Source organism: Lycorma delicatula, chromosome 1, assembly GCF_047948215.1.
Source record: "Lycorma delicatula isolate Av1 chromosome 1, ASM4794821v1, whole genome shotgun sequence".
In the NCBI taxonomy this organism is placed as follows: domain Eukaryota; kingdom Metazoa; phylum Arthropoda; class Insecta; order Hemiptera; family Fulgoridae; genus Lycorma; species Lycorma delicatula.
The window spans coordinates 54,876,819-54,898,802 of NC_134455.1; the positions used below are offsets into that span (position 1 = coordinate 54,876,819).

At 26.7% G+C, this 21,984-nt stretch overlaps 1 protein-coding gene across 4 annotated transcripts in view; it reads right to left on the reverse strand.

Annotated features, from left to right (window-relative positions):
* Positions 1-11,534: 11,534 nt before the first annotated feature.
* The window catches only part of Pgant5 (polypeptide N-acetylgalactosaminyltransferase 5), an 88,969-nt gene continuing 78,519 nt past the window's right edge, over positions 11,535-21,984 (reverse strand). For all 4 annotated transcript variants that reach the window (XM_075354886.1, XM_075354879.1, XM_075354901.1 and 1 more), the window contains exon 11: positions 11,535-18,278. In XM_075354886.1, the coding sequence (XP_075211001.1) occupies positions 18,132-18,278 (147 nt within the window). In that variant the 3' untranslated portion in view covers positions 11,535-18,131. The remainder of the gene's footprint in view (positions 18,279-21,984) is intronic.

Sequence of the window (21,984 nt, forward strand, 5' to 3'; positions counted from 1 at the left end):
GAAAACGTTTTCATAAAGTATTTATAAATATCATATTTTGGTAATTCATTTCAAAGATATTTGACCTCAAACACAATTAAATCTAATATTTAATCTGATAATACCAGTAGTAGCAGTATCACTTAAAAATTGCTTGTTGTTGTTGAAATAGAGCCATTTTTTTTTTTTTATAAGTAAAATGCTCTAAATTTTCTTACAAATACCCATAAATTTACCATCTCTTTTTTCCCTTACCAATCAATTTAATTAAATTAATTACAACTTTAATGATTGATTTTCCATAGGAAAACCATGTTTTTCTTCAATATAATTTTTGCTTTCGAGGAATATTTTCAGCTGATTGTACACAGTTCATTCATAAATGTTGAAAAAACAGAAAGCAAGTAATGACTGGTGTGTGTAATTTGATGTCGCATACATTATGTTTTCTTAAATAAACATAATTTCACACTGGAAATTTACAGATCAGCAGGAAAGGTACAGACATAAAAATGAGAAATTATAAAATGGACCAATGGGTTGATCAAATAAAATTTGAATTTTGATAAGATGTTGGGATTTCAAGTAAGATCTTGGGTTAAATGTTTCTTGTCAAAAGGTAATTTTGTTTTTTTCTAGTTTATTTCCATTCATCGACTTGTGGTAAAATAATACCAATATTTTTAATGTAATGGTTTTTAGTCCAGTGAGTTGTGAAACATTGAAGTTGGTGTGCTTTTCCTAACCACTTTGTGGTTAACAAAATAGTTGTTAATATTTCAATAACACTGGAAGTATATCTGATTGAACTTTCAGTTACCATTATGACTGATTACTTTGTTGAAAGTATCCTTTTTTCCATCAGAGTAGGGGAAACCTTTTGTAGGCACTGTGGTCTCTTTCCAAACAAGGAGTTGCGCAAGTCCGGCCACAATGCCGGTGGCATTGCCTGATGTGGTCCTGCACTCGAAGGGAGACAACCCTGTGCACCCAACTAAGAACTGCATGGATTCTCCCCTTCTCCACCACAATGGACCAGACTGGTGCTCCATTTATCAATGTGCCTGATGTTGGTCATTATCTGACTATTGGCACCAGCTGTTTTCTCGGCACTTCTACTATGTGCCTCTGGAACCGATGTTCTTGTTCATCCACACCCTGACACATTTCACTGCAGGGAAATTGTGGACTACAGTGGTACCAACTCTAAAAGACAATCATGGTCAGCTTATGCCTACCTAAGACTACAACCAATTGGGTCTTTATGGTGAAAACCAAAGCCTGATCTCCTGCAGGCATGAAACAATAGTTTATTGCCTTGTTCCAGTCACTGCTTGTTCCAACCTCACTGTCACAAGCTGTTGGCGAACCTAGTTAGGGGTGCCCCAGTAGGAAGTGCTGTGGACAGGACTTCATCATACATGATATTCTGAATGTTGGCGCCATCACTGAACCCTGTGGAACACTGCAACTCATCCTGATCCATATCTTTTCCTTGGCAGAACTAACTGTCGCCAACCTTTCGGAGGGGTAATAGTAAACTGTTGAATGCATTTTCACATCAGACAGGATCACTGCTGGAATCAAATGCATATGCCTTGAACCCGATCTCCCGGACATTGGTTATGACTAGATGTTAAGCCAGTTAACCAGCACCCTCTTGAAAAACTTACTCAGGTAATTGAGTAAGCAGATCGGCCTAAAAGATCACTCATCTCGCCTTGCCATCCCTCCTTTCTGAGGAGCATAAGCTGGATGGACTTCCAGGATTCTGGGAACCATTCCAGCTAATGATACAACTGAGTGCATCAACCATGGAGCATTTTACAAGCTTGACTGCTTCCCAGGGCACATTGTTCAAGCCAGGGTTTTTACCACATTTGATATTAAAACTGGCAATCACAAGCTCTTTTATGGTGAAGAATGGGATATTAATAGCAGCTGTTTATTGCCGCACTGAGAAAAGAAAGCCTCCATGCAACTCAATAGAGTACTCCTGTTGAGAATGTGAAGACACCTACCAAATTTCTAGCCCTCTCTCCAGATATCATCGGGTTCCCTCCACTTTTGTCGTTTGGAGATTTCATACTTCAGATCCTGCTTACTTCTTTTGAGCTCATTCCGCCAATAGGCACAAAATTCAATATCATCCCTCCTATTGGTCCTTTGTAGGCCCATGTAATGTCAATGTAGGAGGTGCACTCACACGTGTTGAAAGTAGGGGCATTGCCTTGATTCAGGAAAATATTAATATAATTTAGTTCTTGGAAAACATACCTCTTGACTCTTCCCCTTACCATGAAAATCACTCTTTCTAAATAATAGTTAGTGAATTCATTTTCTCAGTTATGAAAGATGTAATTAATATATTAATATAAATAAAATACCCACTCAAACATTTACTTTAAATAACAAAGTAACAACATGCTAATTTATAACAAAAATTGATAAAGTAAAACAAACACACCACTGGTAGCACCACATCCATACTCGTCTGAAAAGCACAAAATATAGTAATTCCTGTTGATCACATACCCTTTGTACATGATTGTCAAATGTTTTTATCTTAAGTTATAAAAAGATAATTTCATTCCAAAAACAGTTCTTATTCAAATTAGAATGGAAGAAATGTCAGTTGTGTTGATACAACTTAAATATATAGTATTTTTTAATATTTAGTTTTTTGTCATGTTTTTCAGATGCATTACTATTAATTTTATTCTTAGTATCTTGGTTAATAGACAACAGTGAATTGTATTACAATAATAATGTTTTAAGAACTTGTTTTATTTTTTAATTTATCTTGGAAATTAAATTTTGTAATGGACATTTGTTCTATTAATTATGAAACTCAACATTTTTCTGTGAATCTGAAAATTCTCTTTGTAAATTAAATGTTTTCTATATTATTTCAATTTTATTTTTGGAATATTTGTGAAAATTATTTTAAATTTCAAATATGTAGTAAAACAAATAATACTGTATCTTAAGAGTTACGTGTAATTTATTTTATAGTTTCTGCTTTTTGTTTTCATTCTCAATTTAATAATTGTCCACACATTCATATTTATATGCACTATTTAACAGAGTTGTTAGAAAAAAAACAACTAAATTCATAAAACATCAGAAATGTGAAAATATTTTTAATGAATTTAGCAAAACACTGTTTATTATTTGTAAGATATATATATAAGCAAATAAACTAATCTGAAGATGTATATATACACACACACTTTTGCATAATGGAAAGAAAAAATCTGAGTTCGCTCAAGCTTCAGTCAGTAAGTGATGCTATTGGTGTTTTTGGACTATAAAGGCCCAATTTCTGCAATTATTTGGAAGAACAACATAATGAACAGCGAGTACTATTGTGACATGCTAGAAAATAAATTGAATCCTGTAAACAGTAATATATATCCTAGTTCTCTCTGTAATTCTTTTGTGTATAACATCTTCCCCATACAACTCAAAAGACACGGGAATCTATACAGAAGTTAGGTTGTGAAAGTTCTAACATCCACCTTATAGTCCTGATCTCACACCATCAGATGTTTTTATTTAGTCTCAGAATTGTGGCAACAATGAGCAGGTCAAGAATGGTCATACACCAAAATGAACAATTTTTGGGAATAAGAAAGCTCACAGAAAGATACGGCAAGTGCATAAATGTTGCCAGGAATTATAGTAAAAAGTAGCATTGGTTTTATTGCCACTGAATAAATAATACTTTTTGTACTCATTTGTTTCTTTAATTATTGAACTATATTTGTATATATGTTTGTTTGGTACTTTATATTGAGTAATTTACTTTTAGTTGGCAGACAATAATCTTATTATGTTACTTTTATTTATGTGATCTCCCATAAGTCAAATACCATTAAAGTTGATTGTATCCTAATTCATGTACAATTGGTTTTTTTATAAGCAATTTTACCTTTGCAACATTTTATTATACAGAGAAGACTTGGAAGTAAAATAAGGATTGAATATCACACATTTCTTTGATCTGAAAGTATTTTTGAATTTCCCATTAAAAAAAAATTAGTTTTATAATTTACTGCTTAAAAACTGACATCAGTAATGAAACTGTTAAATATGATGAATTTATAAAAAAAAATTCAATTATATTTTTAACAGCAGTCTTATTTAGAACATTTTAGTAGTATTAAAATAAAATGTTTTCATCCAGAAGTAATTTAGAAATTTTTGTTTGAAATGGCAAACTTTTATTAAAAAATCTGATATGGACACCACATAACTATCTTGTACGCCTGTTAAATTACATACAGACATTTTTTAAAAATTAATTTACATAAAATCTTATTTCATTATTAACTTCTGATATATTTTTTTATTGTTATTATTGAATTATTATTTATTGTAATTTTTTTATAACCAAGAGAATTATAATTATTAATAAATTAATATATTTAAATTAAAAAAAAAGATGAAGTCTGATTTAAACCAATGTGCCTCCGCTTGTAAGATCCAAATATTTAATTAATTAAAGTTTTAGGATTTTGGGGTTTTTTGGACACTTTTGATTGCAATCAAAAGGTAGGTGACAACTAGATAATACAAGTCCTAAATCCAAAATTTCAACATCCTGCAGCTAATCATTTTTGAGTTATGCGAGATACATACGTACATATGTACAGACGTCATGCCGAAACGAGTCAAAATGGATATTTCTGTTGAAATTTGAAAATCAAAATTTTCCATGATCACAATACTTCATTTAGTTTGTACAAGTAAGTAAAAATTATAAAAGCTCAAAACTTAAACAAGAATTCTGATCTTATCCTAAATATAAACTGAAACATATTGGAGTTAAAAAAGAAATAATAAAATTATTTTGTAATTTGTGACAAATTACAAGAAATTACATGTAATGAAATTACTATTACAGCACACATATTTCACATTTTTCTTAACAATTTTTTTTAGAAATGAGCCAACATTTATAAAAAATTACATAATATTAATAACAATACAAGAACCCAATAAAGAGACGATAATTTAAAACAAAATGTTAATTAACGTTAAAATTTTATTTGGCTGTAATTAAGTAATTATATTACATTAAAATGTAAAACACAGTAAATATTGAAATTGGGATTAAACTTGATTAAAATCTCCCAAAATCCCTGGCGATGAACATTGATAAATGGTTTAGAATTGCAGAAACTAACACTATTTCAAAAATTTGGCTTCTTTTAACAAAATTTATAAATGATGAACTCTTTTTGTAAATTATAACAGCAATTGTTGCTGAAGATTTAGTGGGAGGATTTGAAAATGAGGATAAGATTGCCATATCTGAACCTTCAAGATGGGACAGATATGAAGAAATAATTAAAACATGGTAATTAAGTGATGGAAATATATGAACTTTTAAGTCATCAATTTTTTTTTACAGATACAGAAATGGAAATTGTAATAAATAATTCTAATTAAAACATCAGAAAGTAAAAGAAAAATATCCAAGTTTAAATTATAAAAAATTGGAGGAAGGTAAATGATATATGTTAATTTTATAGATTAACTTTGAAACTTAAGTTAATCTGTAATTGCTGAATTTTTTCATGGCTTTGCCTCCTAAAATAACTATGGGAATGCTTAAAACTAAAGCCATGACTAAGTGGTCATTTGTTATACATATAAAAAAAATAAAATATCAATCAGCTGAAACTCTCATAATTCAATCTATCAATAATTGACATAAATTAATCCATTTTTTATTAGTGCCAAGGAAGAAAAGGAAATCTTTGAATGTTAAGGATATCTGAATGAAAGAAATTATAATAAAAAGTAACAAGTTTATATTTTTATATATAAATATATACATAATAAATTAATCAGTGAAAGGAATGTAAGACAACTTATCATATTTAACTTAACTTGTTAAAGTTAGACTGAAAGACAGCAAAAGTTATGTTCATTTTTACAATTCTTTTTTAAATAGAAAACATAAAAAAATGATTTTTTTGTAATGTTTATTCTTAGTATAAATCTACACTAGTATAAAGTAATCTATTGTTTATTTTTTTAATATATTTTTATACAAAAAATAGCTACTTATTATCATATCATCTCAATATTGTGAAAAATAATTTTCTATGACACATTTGAAATTGTTAAAGATGAATTTGTTTTATGTGTTTGATAAAACACAGTTTAGCATCAACTGAAAATATTTTTATATGAAACTATCTGAATATAAATTACTGAACTTATACGATTCAATAAATAAATCTGGAAAATATCTTACAATTTATGGAAGTAAAGTAATATATAAGAGTAAATAAACTTAACTTACACATTCATATAAATACAAAAAAAAATTAATTAAATCAAAAGGTAATTAAAGTTAAATTAATTTCAGTTAAAAAAAAACAGTTTAAATATCTACTGTACTTTATATAATAAAGCCCATTAAATGGGAATAAGATTTAACCGAAGCTGTATTGTAAATTAATGTCTATGAAAAATAAACAACTGAAGCAACTCTACACGAACAGTAGAATACCATATCAAAATTATATTTTATTTATTAATGAATAATGTTTAAAAACAATTTCATTTTTTAACTTTGTACGATATTAAATACAGTGTTTCAGCATTCACATTTAAACATTTTTTTTTCTTAAAATTAATTTACTTATCAACTTAAAGTGAATAAATCTTTTTTATTTGTTCTGGTAGAGCTAAAAATTATTTATTTAACTACAGCATGTATTTATTAGAATAATAATTAATGTATGCGGTATACAGTAATTTCAAATAAAGTGAAACTTATGCAATTTTTTAACTTTAAAGATTTTGTATTTCACAATTTTTGAGTTACCGCAAAAAAAAAATACAATTAACATTACCAAACATGATTAGAACTGAATGGTATTTTACATTTTTACTTTTGCATCCCTTTTTTAATTTTAAGAATGTTAAAAGATTCCTAAATAGGCGAAAACAACCCAAACTTTTGCTGTTGTGCTTCAGGTGCCACAGGTAAGTAAATTTAACCTATCTATCAATCTAAATATATTAAATTAAACAATTTCTAATATTTTCCTATAAATTTAATATAGAATGTAGAATCAAATCTTTTTGATTGCACTAATATGAGTATAAATAATACTAATGATCACATATAAATAAGATTTCTGTAAATAGTAGAGTTCATATTTCAAAATTAAAAAAAATAAATAAATTTAAAAATGCTTCCAGTATAAACATCTTAAGAAAACACTTTATAAATATTGAATTCATAAATTATTTTCCCAACAGGCTGAAAAGTAGTAGGAATGTAAACATTTAAGATTAAAAACTCATATATAAGCTAAAAAAGATTACATTATGATTGTGCATAAACTTTTTTTTCAGGTGGATAGTTTTATTATACCCACTTTTTAATTTCACGTTATTTCTATTATAACAATTTTATTTATTTATTTTAATAAAATAACCACATTTTGTATGAATTCAGTACATTTTAAAATCTTTCCAGTTTGAAGTATAATTAAAATATAATACATGTCACTCTATAAATCAGTATAATTTTGTTTATGTGTATGTAAACAGTTCACAAAGTAAGCAGTTTCTCTACATAATTTGAGGACAATGTATGAATGTACTGGTTTAAATGGATAAGCACTTTAGACACTAGAGGAACCCATAAATAGAAAGCTCAGCCTTGAAAACAAAGCCAATGTAATAGCTAACAAAAACATTACTGTATCAATTCAAGTAAGAAGGAATTCATGATAAGGAAGGAGGGGGTGAAAGATATTGTTGATAGGATAATTAAAATGTTGATCGTGCAGAAAAATATATTATCCTAATAATGACAAAGTAATGAAAGTAAGTTAAGGTATTAAAATTTTCACTTAAAATTTTTTTATTAGTGAATATGTGTTATTACTAATTATTGAACAATATAAACTTCTTAAGAATATTCATAATGCAGGAAATATGTGGTAGAAACCCTATCCTTCAGGCAGTAAGTTAAAAACTTATAAATGTGTATACTAATTTAAAAAAAATTATTATATTTAGGTTGCAATAAATGAAACTTTATTGTTCTCAACAAGCACAACTCTGTTTTAATACTTTTATTAGAACTGTGTAATAATAAGGACTGTCAAGGCAATTTTCAAAATAAAATTTACATTTAACTCATAAGTATAATGTTATGAGGCAACATCATTATTGAAAAGTAGGACACAGAACACACAATAAATCTTTCATATCAAAGCAGCCACTAAGTTATATTCTTATGTCAAATAAACAATATTATTATTATACTTTTATAAAGAAATGGGAAGTATATTTTTTACCTTCTGTAGCAACTGCTTATTAATAAACATTAAATAGTTTGCTGCTAACTTTTTTTTTATTTTTGTACTTTATTTGAGAGGCTGCAACCACAAATCTATCACTGAAGAGACACTCTGGATTATCACATTTTCATATTTGTCAGTATACATCATACAAGGTTATTAATAAATCATACTAAGTTGTGGTTAAACGTTCTTTAGAACACAGTTATGTATGAAGCAGTCATTAGTATAGAGGAAAACAGACGTGAAAAGGATAACGGAGAAAATTATGATTAGAGACACAAGTAAAAAACAGAAAAAATAAAAAACTAGAACAAAGAAGACAGCAGATTAAGTTGACAGAATGAAAGTGGTAAAAATAAAATTAATGTAGATGCTGCATAATTTAAAACAATACAGAGTTGAAGAAATACACTAAGCAATTAGAAAGAAATAGGGACAAATTTAGTGAAAAATGTCTGTTTTGTTTTCCAGCTGTTGAATGGAACCTGTTTTTGCATAAACAAAGATGATAATGAGTCTTGAAACAAATTAATTTAGAATAATTTTCATTATTTTAACATCATATTAGTCTAGAGACTAACAGGCACTACATGTTAACTAGAAAATATGTCAAAATGCAGGTAGATAAGAGTTTTAATTAAAAAAGTAAGTATAATGAGATAGTTAAAGAATATTTTGACACAGTACCTTCACTGGCCAAGGTGGAAGAGATAAAAATATTACACTATTTAAAAATATAAATTTTATATTTTTTGACCACCTATTATAGACTGGTTAATAGGATGTCTTTTTCTCTAGTAACTCTTCAAAATAAGTCGCAGGACAGACATTATCTATACACAGCACTTTTTTGATCAAAGCCAAAATTAGGATTAGGGTCAATGAATATTTCACTAACAGTAATCGCAATATTAGCAAAGAAAATTTTAAACATTATAGAAGGCGGTTTAGAGAGAAATCACAAAGGAAAGAAATACAGAATCAAGTTTTTAACTTGAAGATGTTCTGTTTATTCAACACAAAATATATATAATTTCAATATTCATCACATGTTATTTCTTATCAAACCATTACTACTATTGAAAAAAAGCTGATATCTGTTATAATTGAGGATTTTATATTGATAAATGTTTAGAAGATAGACTGCAAGAAGCTTTAGATTTCCACATCTTATTAGGAAAATTCTTAATGGGAAAAATAATTTTTATCAAAGAGAAACAAAAAGAGGATTTTTAAGACTCATTTGCTAGAAGAGATTTTCAAATTCCTGGTCAAAAATTCTTAGACATTCCAAAAAAAATATTTTTGTTCATGAAGTTGTGGAAAAAATTGAAGTTTGGAAAACCAGGGATTTAGCAGTAACTATTCGGTGTCAAAAAAAAGTTATGTGTGAAGTAAAAATCAACTCTGGTCATCAGAGATTCACAACAGTTAACTATGGGAAAATAAATTAATAAAAGAAGTTTATATTAAGTAACTAATGACTGGTAACTGTAACATTATCCACTAACAAATTATTGTGAGTTTTTTATTTTAATTTGGTTTGCAATAATTAATTTGATTTTCATAGGAAATATTATTTCTGTAAGCTATTTATTTTTCTAAACATTACAACTGATTATTAATCAAATTGTCTTTTAAATCTTACAGATATATAACTGATTAATTTAAATAATAATAGTGTATATATATATGCACATGTAATTAAGTATAATTATAATAAGTAATTAATGTATTAAATTAATCTAAATTATAAAATTTAAATGATATTGAATATTAAATTTTAAGATTAAACACATTAGTTCATTTATTTAATTAATTAAATATACTGACACTTTTTTATATATTACATAAAACCCAATCACATTATTCAGTATGAACCACAATTTGTAAAAAATAATACTAAATATTATGAACAAGTATGTCACCTTTGAATAAAAACATAAAAAAATTAAATATGTAACTTTTACATTAACCCTTTTTTATCATATCCTAATAAACTAACATCTTTTTCATTTACTCTTTTACTAACTATTTACTGTTTATTAACAAACAAATTCTTACTTGTTTATCACTATAGATTAAAATGCTATTTTATGGAAATATTAAATGACTTTTCATAAATGGTTATGATCATTCCAGGTATAAATTTCACAATGGTAAAATATAAAGAACATTTATATTACCAGGAAAAAATATGAAATTTTAAAATGTAATCTCCTGAAAAGATTTAAAGAATTTTATAAAAATATCTTAAGCACATTCAGAAAAAAATTACTTTATATGTATACAGCAGATTGTACTATTAATAAATGTAATATTTACCAGTGAATTAACAAATACAATTTAATGCTTCTAAAAATAAAATACTGTAGAATCTTGGAAGACTTGTGATGAAGCAGTTTGTAAATCTTTTTACTTAGTACACTATTTGAGAGACATTCAGATATGTTTACAGATCTAAACGCAATTATTCTCAATTGGAAAATCTAAAAACTGAACAATTTATTCTTATGTTATGGCTAGATGAAATTTTGACAAAAAGTGAAATATACAAAAAAAAAATTCTTTTTAATAGTTTATTGACTTTTATTTTATTTTTAAATATTTGATTAAATATGATCTAAAATAATGTATATTTTAAATATATAGTTAAAACAAAGGATATGCAGATACATATGATAAGCTGGGCCACCAAACATATCTGCTTTTTTAAAAATGTTTAAAATAATATGAGTATAAAATACTTTAATAATCATAATAGAATATTATTAATGTGATAAAATAATTAGTGTTCAATTTAGAAAAAGTAAACAGATTTGGTATGAGCAATAAAATATGGGTCAAAATTTACAATAATATAATAAGAATGACACTTAAAATTTATGTATTTAAATAACAGACTGTAATTCATCAGTGACATCTTGTTATATAAAATATAAATGAATAAATAAACACATCTGCTAATAAATTGTATCAAAGTTAAGAGATGATAATCCAACAATGATGAAATATATATTTAAATTATTTATATAATATATTTTAAAATTCATGATTATAAAATTTCAATATAAAATGGAAACATTTCTATAAACTTCTAAAAATGCTTAATTATGCAAAAATTTTGTAGTAAACCATTTTTTTAATACCATATTTGTGGTTATATATTGCATTATAAGTTCAGTGTTATTAACTGTAATAAAAAAAAAAAATTTCGTAACTGTAAGTAGTAAAAAATATTTAATTTATGTCTATAATCTACAAGTACAATTAATTAATTTTTAATTAACAAAAATATAAAAAAAATACCGCCAAAAAAGTAATTAAGTACAGCTTAACCCTATTCTTAAATATAACATAATTATTCTACTATTATTTAATAAAAATTATTTAATCTTAACAACTAAAGATAATACCATGAATAAATATTTCTAAGAAATTTAATAATACCTTAATTACAATAACAGTACATATCTTGTTCTCATTAAAAGGCACTTAAAGTATGGGAATACAATTAATGTTAAATATTCTAGAAACTGTACATTCAAATTACATGAAAACAAAGTAATAGATTTATTATTAATTAAAAATATTACTTTTTATATTACATATGCATGTATGACTTAATCATAAACTATTGCATTTACATGAATTTTTGTTACTATTAGAAAACTACCAAAATATTAAGTAAATGAAAAATAACATCATCATTCAGTGTGACTTACTGCTGAATATGACAAACTAGGCATAATTTGGGGCACAGTAGATAACAGCAATAAAAAAATGAAATACAGAGTTAAGGGTTTAAAACGCAAATACAGTATGCCCTTTTCTGATGAAAAATTAACTACTAAAATCCTTTGGCATTCTGGATTAGATACTCTTAATGAATTTAAAAATCTAGTTTTAATTTAGGTTAAATAATTTTTCACAAAAAACCTGAGGCTTACAGTATAAAAGTAATGCTTATGTTTTTAACAACAGTAAAAATAATTGGTACATACAGCATACTAAAACCTGTTTAAATTATTTTATTATAAACTGTAGTAATATAAAATTAGAGTTAAATTAATCAAGAATCTATTATACTGAATTGAAAAGGAAATCCTTGGATCAGAAGGGTACAAAACAGTACTGGAAAATTTTAAATAGCGAAGTTGTAGTGTAAATGTGTGATTTGTAGGCTCTATAAAAATATTAGATATTTTTATCTTGTTGTCAGAGAGTGGACTACTAACTTTACCATCATAAACTGTAAATTGTTTTTCACAATTAACAATTTAACAAATGGAATCCATATTAAAACAAATTCATAATTTCATCCCAGTTCTTTTATCAAAATGGTTTATTTACACCTACTAGCCGCTGCATCAGATATTAACAAAAAAAATTATCCTTTTATGTTAACAACAGATGCAATGGATGATTAGCGTAGTTCCTTTAATGCTATAAATAGATAGCATCAGTGAACTTGCTGCAATAGATGATCTCTAAACTACCAGATTATTGAAGTGGACACACATCTAACTGTTGAAACAAGTGGCAGCAAACAAGATTTATGGTACACCAAAAATTAGCTGATTCATGATTTTGACTTCGGTCAAAATTAGTTAATAATATGTATGTATTAGTATGCAAAATATTTTCAAAAAGCGTTCTTTATTACAGCTGTACTGCCTGAATAACTGTACCTGTTAAGGCTGATTGTTGACATTACTAACAATATCTGTATTCATTAGTCAAACTATCTTAATACATAATCATACATATTTTATATATAAACTTTTATAAATACCTATGTAATAATAAAATTACATCACAAAGATAAACAAAGTGGAAGCACTTTTAATATCAAAAAATAAATAAAAATAACATGAATTGGACTAAACTGAATAAAAAATATCACTAAGTATAATATGCTTATGATCAGTTCATCAATTAATATTAAATCACGAATAAAAAACTGAGTACATGTGTGCTGGTATTAGAGCCTGTTTGACAATACATCTGCTGCATCCCTTTATTTCATGTAAGATTTACTTCTGAATTAACATGCAGTCAAAACGTCATAAAACCTCAATGTTATTTTACTATAAAGTGTACCAAAAATTATATTTAAACTGAATAATATATTAAATTTATAAATCAAACTGCTGTTACCAATTTGAAAAACCATAGACAATTAAATGTTACGTGCAGTAATGACAGGTATTTAAATTCAAATAACACTGAAGAAATATTTAGAAGAATATTCTAGTTAAGAAAAAAATTAAATGATAAATTGGAGAGGCAAATCAGCAAACTATTGTTCTATATCTATTTTTACTTCAAAATATTTATGTGGCATTCTCATATTCTTTGAATATAATGCTGTTTAACAGTCTGAGAGAATATACCAGTAAAGATTTGTTGTAAAAAATATGAGTAATATTAGAATCTATTTATTCATTACAAAGTAAAACCTTCTGTTAAACTTTAACACTACTGATCTACATTGCATGTAAGTTGCAGTATATGAATTCCTGTTTAACTTATAGCCTGTTTGACAAGATACTGACTTCGGTATATCTTATCACTTCTATTTCAAGGCAATAAAGTTATTTGTTATTTTAACAGTTCTGACAGTGTGATTTCTTTACAGTAGAGAAATTGGTTTCACATCATGTGTTTATTTTGTTTTTCTCAATTGTTTCAAAAACATTCTTTTTTCAACATTTCTTTACAGATTAAAATTCAACTAGTTAAAACTAATGTAATATAAACAAAACAAAAAAATACCATATGTCAACATTCATACATTTTTGCAATTATTAATTCGACATGCTGTAAAATAAAAAAAATTAATGTGTACATTTTTTGTACAGACAGACTATAGTTCAATGCTTTTTGCATCATGATTAAAATTTAAAAAATATCTTAAATCATTTAATTTCTCCATTATTGAATAATATGTAATAAAATGGCAAAACTGATAAAAATCAATAAATGAGAAAGGAGAAAAATGTAAAGTAAGAAGCCGCTGAATATGCTATAAAAATTACTACAGGTTGAAAAATGTCTTCAATGTTACTAGCAGCACGTAAAAGGTTCCTTTATGCAAGAAAACAATACAAAATGTAAAAGCAGTGGCACTAGCTACACATTTTCAATGGCTTACTTATATCATCCATTTAACAATGTTACTACTGTATCTATACTTTAAAAAAAAAAAAATTGATTATACATAAGCCTTTAACCGATAAGATTAAAAGTGTTAAGTATTAAGTAACACATCATTCAAATCCTCTTCCCTAACATCCAAATATAACATGTTTTCTGTTCATAAATAAAAATTTTAAAACAATGAACAGTAGAAAACAGAAAGTAACAGTGCTGTTGTACATGTCTAGTTTGATGTTGAGAAGAGAACTATAAAAAATTCCTTACATAATAATCACAGTCACAATGATTCTTACAATATTTTTTGTATAACAGCCATATCTATACTTTAATATTTCAAAACAAACACAGAAAAATCATATCATATAGTGTAATCATAATATCAAATGACTCATTCCAATCTGTTGAATCTAATAAAATGAACCAGAACTTCCTTAATAGATAATACTTGATGTTGCACAAAAAAAAAATAAAAAAAATTGTCTTACGTTTTTAAATATTAACTTCTTATTTTAAGTTTCTTAATTACAATGTACATTTGCCTTCTTTAAAATATATATAGAGAGTGAGTATAAACTATAACCTTAAAATATCTTACTGATTAAAAAATCTCTTAAACCTTGAAAATCTAAAATGTTAAAAATGAAATTATTCAGGATAAAATATAATATTGTAAAATAATGTACCAACAACAAACATGTACTATTTATTAAACAAGTACAACCAAATGTGTTTTACATAGAATAACTTATTTTTATTTGGATAATATATATAAATGTAAAAAAACCCTACTATTCATAACTGATAATACCAATCTTTATTTTTAAAGGATTTTATTAATACAGCTGCCATATTAAAATAAGCCATACTTACTGTCATATACTACCGATCAAAGCATAAATGGAGAATACTGCATTATAAATTTAATAAAAAAAGGAACAAGAGCAATTTCAATAAATACATAACATGTTAAAAACTCAATTTAAACTTCTACATTACAACCATTCAAATTTACATATTGCAGTAAAGATTTAATCTCATTGAATATCTATTAAAAAAAAATTATCTGAACAATAACTGAACCACAATATCTACATACTGCAAAATATATAATTAAATATTTAAACACTTAAATATTTATCATATTAGTACTGATAAAAACTTATTGTCAATAATCTTATAATTTATTAAAAAGTTTATTAAGTACACAAAGTAATTTTTCAATACTTAACTTTTATATTTTGTTTCAAATATACTACTCCCGATTATCTGGGGTAATAGTGAGAACAGGATTTACAGAAAATTCATAAAACAGGTAAAAAAGTATATAGTTTTAACAATATAAACAGTTGTAACATATTTACATTATTATAAATAGTATTTGTTATGTAAATTAAAATTCATTAAAAAAACTAAAATATAATAATTTGATAAACAATAAACGAAAACAATAAATTAAAGGAGTTTGAGACTCTTTTGAAATAAATATTAAGTTAAAATTATATATTTAAATTAATTGACAGTCTGTTTAGTTTTTTGCTTCAGATTCTTTATTTTTAATAAGTATAGCAATTCATGTAATATAAATAAATATACAACTCTGTGACAACTGTAGTTCTTTAAATCACTTTCATTTTTTATAATTTTGCCTTGACCATCTTTAATGATGCTTTCTTCAGTCAGTCCTGACTGACAAAAAACATCATTTTGTTCTATCATTTAAACTATTTGTTTAATTCATCACTATTTTTGGTAATCTATACATGTTATTTGCATCGACTGAACTGAGTTATGATAAGTATGTGTAAATGCAAATAATCATTTTCATTGATATTAAGTAAAATTTTTCTCTAACTGGAATAACAGGTTCAGCCTTTTTTCCCGTGTCACTGTCATGTCCTAAACTGCATTTAGAATAGTAAAATCTTTATAAAATTATTAGATTTTTTCTTTTTCTAAATAATTCTGTAGAAAAATCAAGTGCTTTCTGTTAACTTTAGTTATGAATTCCTGTACAAAATAAATACTTTTTTTGGGCCCTAGATAATTGGAAGTATACTGTGATGATTTTTAAGTAAAGGATCACAAAAGTCCCTCAAATTAAAATTCTTTCAACAGAAACTAACACAAGAAAACAGACTATTTAAGAAGTTATCAAGATTATCAAGCAATTAAGCGTAAACATATTTTCCATAAAAAAAAACTGAAGTATTAACGTAACATAAATCACTTAATTCGATTTAAACATAAGTTTAGATTTATATAAAAACTAGATAATTATATGCTATAGATACATAGTTATACAAGCTATTAGAGAGAACAATAATAACAAAATAACTGGGATCAGTTTAATGCAGTGTATTAACTAATATTTTTTATACAGAATTAATAATTCTTAAAAAATAATAATCGTAAACAAATTAACAAAAAACAAAAAAATAAAATAAAAACATTCAATAGAAAAATTATTATACAACAAAAATATGAAATTATGCTGTCATATGAAAAAATAATATGATATGTAGATAAGAGGGGAACTAAAAAATTATTTTTTGCTTGTTTTACATGATTAATTTTACAAATTTTTAAATAAAAGATCACAATGACAAGAAGTTTTCATTAATAATTCAATCCTTTAAGGCACTTATAATAAATTAATCAAAATGCCTCAATCATTGCAGCAATGACTTGAACTCATTTTACACCAAGAACGAGAAAATAATCCAAAATCTAAGAAAACATTAACCTTAGTATTTTAATGCGTACAATAAACCTTGATTTATAATTATATATTTTTTTCCCCCCATGTTTAAAATATTGTAATTTTTTAAGATAAGGGATACAAAAATGCAATTCTGAATTTTAAAGCAAGTCCCAGATTATTTTGTAACAAAAACACATCTGTTGGTCCCATCAAAATCTACAAAAAAATTCCATCTTTAATAATATCCCATTTAAAAACCTTTCCTATAACAAAAAATCATCACTGCTATTTTTCAATAGCTGATGAATATATGGTATCTCTTTATTTTCTGTTTACAATACTTAGAAACAAAGACCTAACAGAAGACATAGAATAGTTGAGTAATAAACAACACTTCCAAGATCTGAATTGTTAAATTATAAGTAATAAAATACCAACGTTGGCAGGAGTATATGATTCTTTTATATTTTTGGCGTAGGGGCAAATTAAATAATGGGTGATGATCATTTTTCTGGTTTATAATTTTATTTAATGTTTTATTTTTGGACTATCTCTAAGGTAAATGAGAAAATAGCAACCCTTCAAAAGCTGACATAAACTTGACAGAACAAAATGAGAATTAAATAATGCAATAATGCAGAAAAATAAATTTAATATTCACATGCAATACTAAATTTTACATTTTGAACTCACTGACTGTTACATAAAAAATTAAGGTAGGATTAACTTACCTTGTTAAAGGAAAGAAACACAATTATGCATATTAACTAGTAAATATGGGAGAATGTATGAATTTATATATTTCTGTGTACAAACATTTTTTTTTCTACATTTAAAAAACTGAAGATTAGGCAGATTGAAACTAATGGCAGTTCAAGTCAAAGCTCAATAGGATTTCATTTTTCACAGATATATATATATATATATATATATCTATATATATATATCTAGTTTGCTTGCCATTTAAATTTTCCATTCATTATCCATTCTTGACCAAGACTACTATCACAACGTCTAAGGAGAGGTGTAGAAGGATCCTTTTTGTCTGGTTTTTGTAAACACTGATCAGTATTCACATGCCTGATTGTCTTCTCCTAAGAAAAAAAAAACACTTTTGTTAGTTTTTGAATAATAGAATAAAAATTTTAATAGCTTAAAAAATAAAAAAAAATGTAAAGGGAAATTTTTGGTTTAGATTAGAAGGTTGGCAATCTTGACTTTTAAATTTTCCTGTAACCTTACTATGTGTATGTTTCGAAGTACTGGTTCTTTGTTTAACTCTTAGTGAACCCTAGTTAATTTACAATAAAAGCTCTGCTGTCACTAAGCAGAAAGGAAGTGGTATATTATTGTAAAAATTGTATGACTATAAATTAAAATATTTAATTAATGCTATTAACACATATTTTTTTTTTTGATAAAGAAAAGTAGGGCCTACAAAATAGGATCACGGTACACATAACTGTAATCTTGGAAAGAAGAAATTTCATAGCTTATGTGAAGTATAAATTTTAAAGTTTTTACCTTTACTCTTATTATTACTTCACATCACACCCGAATTGTTAAATTAAATACTGAACTGGGAAATTCATGTTTGGAAAGTTTTACAGGAATTTATTTTGTGTTCTCTTAAGCAAAGCAATTGAATTACAATAAGGGATCCATACAACAGCTGCATATTTCCCAATACCCGAGATAACTGATGCTTATGTATGTAGATCACTATCCCCAGAAATCTCCCAGCTCACAGGAAGCTTATTTCCAAGTATCTGGCCAAGCTCTACTCAGAATGTGACAGACATAAAGCATTAATGTAAACTATAAAATGTAATACTCATTTCTTTAATGTATTCAAATGAGAAGATAGTGATTATACTAAGAATTATGAAGATATTATATGGGGTAGGTTTTTTTACTGCAAGGGCTGTGCAACTAAACATTTAGCAATATTATTAAAATTCAGGATCTTTGAATCAAAACCACTTGGAAAGTTCATAGCAGTCTCAAGAAAGCAAATCTCACCTTTATTTTAATTTCATGAAAAATCTATGTAAAAATTAAGGCATTAACAGAAATGTAGAGTTAGGTACATCATTTATTATAAAGATAAAAAGCTTATTTTGCAACTCAAAACTCTCAATTTATAGGATAAACATGAGGTCTACTACAACTAAGAATATTATAGAATGGCTCTGGGATATGGTAGTTGCCAGTTCATGTACCTTTGGATGCAAAGATATTTTTGTTTATGGTGATAAAATTTGAGTCATTTATATATTTGATTATTAAGCCATAATCAAATTTTCATTAGTGATTATTGTTACAGGTCTATTTACTTATATATTATTTATAGCATCTTTAATTAAATGACTTCTCATAAGATTGTTATAAACACTCTATAACATGATTACGAGTGATTGAAGTTTAACATGATTTACTTCTGATAATGAGAAGGGACTACTGAAACTAAGACTGCATTAATGAACTATGTTTTGTCGGTTGTATACAGAGAACAGAGACATTACTTGTATCTCTGACTGGTAGAATATTAGTTTTTAATTTTCTGGTGACCCCTTCCTTAGTAGTCTCCACCCAAAGATCCAAACAGGGCACTAGTTTACCTCCAGAACATTTTACCAAGGAAGGTGACTCCATCTTTGTTACATGAAAATGCAGAGGGCTAAACTTTCTTGGAAAAAAAAACTGCTGCAGTTTTCCATTACTTTCAGGTGCACAGTACTCAGAAGATTGAGTACTAGATATGGCCATTTAAGTCTTCCTGATATACCCTTAATATACCCTTAACAGGTACTGAAACAGCTGCTGCCCTTCATTCCTTAGTCTGGCTAAGGACTTTACTGAATGGATCTGTGCTTTATAGATCGTATCATTATGGAATTTAATGATTTATTTTTAGTCTAATGCCTTACTAACTGCATTACTTTTACCCACCTATTAGGAATAAACATAATCTGTGCATACGTAGGCGTATGCACAGATTATGTTTATTTTTTACATAATTAAAAGTTATAACTTGTTTCATCAATTCCATCAGTTAGTGTTATCTTAGTTTATATTTATAGTGAAACCATCTTTCTAGCAATCTAGGCAAAATTACCATCCGAGTATAATTATTTTATGATCATTTAATAAGAAAAAAAAAACACTGGACACATGATACAGAATTTAAAATTAAAATTATTTTATTGTTAAACAAATTGGAAAATTTGTGCTGGTTAATCAGGCAAATATATATTAATAGTGAAGGATGAAAGTAAGATTTATTCACTGAAGAGAAAAAAAAATTTTCTGGAGCAAAAACAAGAAGATATCTGGAAATTGATGTGGTTTTAATTTATTTTAAAGACTTCAACAAAAAGGATACTGATGATAAGAGAAGGATTATTTTTAAAGCCAAAGGAGAGTGCCAACAATAGTGATATTTTATTCAAACCAGCTGGTATGGTGTATATTTATGAAAAGTTAATGTCTGCCTTTACGGTGTAAAACATATGTAAAAATTACCTTTAAATTAAAAAGATAAAATAGTTCAATATCAACATGATAATTAATGGACTCTAGCAGAAAAAATACTTTTTCAGTCAAATTGGTAATGGTAATGAGCAGCTGTTTATTTTGATATGACTAATTGTTACTGAGTAAATAAGAAGTATATTAAACAATTATAACAGCTGGTTATAAAATATAGAAGTTACCATACTGCTAAGTGTAGATGATAAATTATTGCCTCTTGTGAAAATAACCAGTTCCCAAAAGAGAATTTCTGTGATTGTGTAATTGCAGTGACTGGAAAAAAAATGGATAAAGGCAGATTTAATGCATCATTGGTGTTACAATGTGTATGATAAGTCAAGATCTGGTAGATTTTATCAGAGACAAAGTATGTTGTTGATTGATTCTTTTTCTACCTTCTCTCTCTAATGATAAGTTAAATAGGAATTATAACTTGGTCATAATTCCTAAAGTATGAACAGCCAACTTCAGCTTCTAGATGACAGAATAAATGAATACCTGTTTACACCTACAAGTAAAATATAAACAGCATTGGTAGCAAAGGCTGTACAATCGATTTTGAGAAACTGAGAAAGTTGCTTGCAGAAATCATTTTTGAAATGCTTTTTATCAACTGCAAAAGGTGGCTCTACAATGTTTTTTTGGACTGATGATGCAAATGAAGTCATTTGACATTTTATTCCTGGAGTGTTTTTGATGGCAACTCAAGAATAAAGTGTAAAAGTGAAAGAGAAAATCACTTTTAAAAAAATGTTTTCATCACTAACTATTAGATTTATTTTTTTAAATCATAAATTTATAAAAATTAACATTTATAGTTTAATTTTGGGTAAGATGTTTAACTGTATCCGTCTGCAAACTGATGGTTTCATAACATCTGATCCATCTCAGGGAGTATCAACATAGAATACTGGAACAGTGAAATAGGGTAAATGGCTGAATAGCTGTCTTGAAGTTGGCGTTAATGCCAATAAGACATTGACATTAAAACTCAAGTAAAGCTCATGGCAAAACAGTCAAAGCCAGCAAATCCTCCTGTTTTTTTAGAAGTAAGGGTGAGGGCAAATGACTGGAGTCTAAAAATCGGTCTATGTTGGCTAGGGGAAGGAAAACCTGACAGAAAAACCCTGGTCCTTCAAGTTGTGGTTAGGTGTAATGTTGGTGATTCCACACTGTAAAAAATCTGCAGTTCAGGAAATAAAGGAACCTTGGATCAGGACTGGATATTATTCTAAACAAAATGGACATGGAAGAAGGAAAAGATTT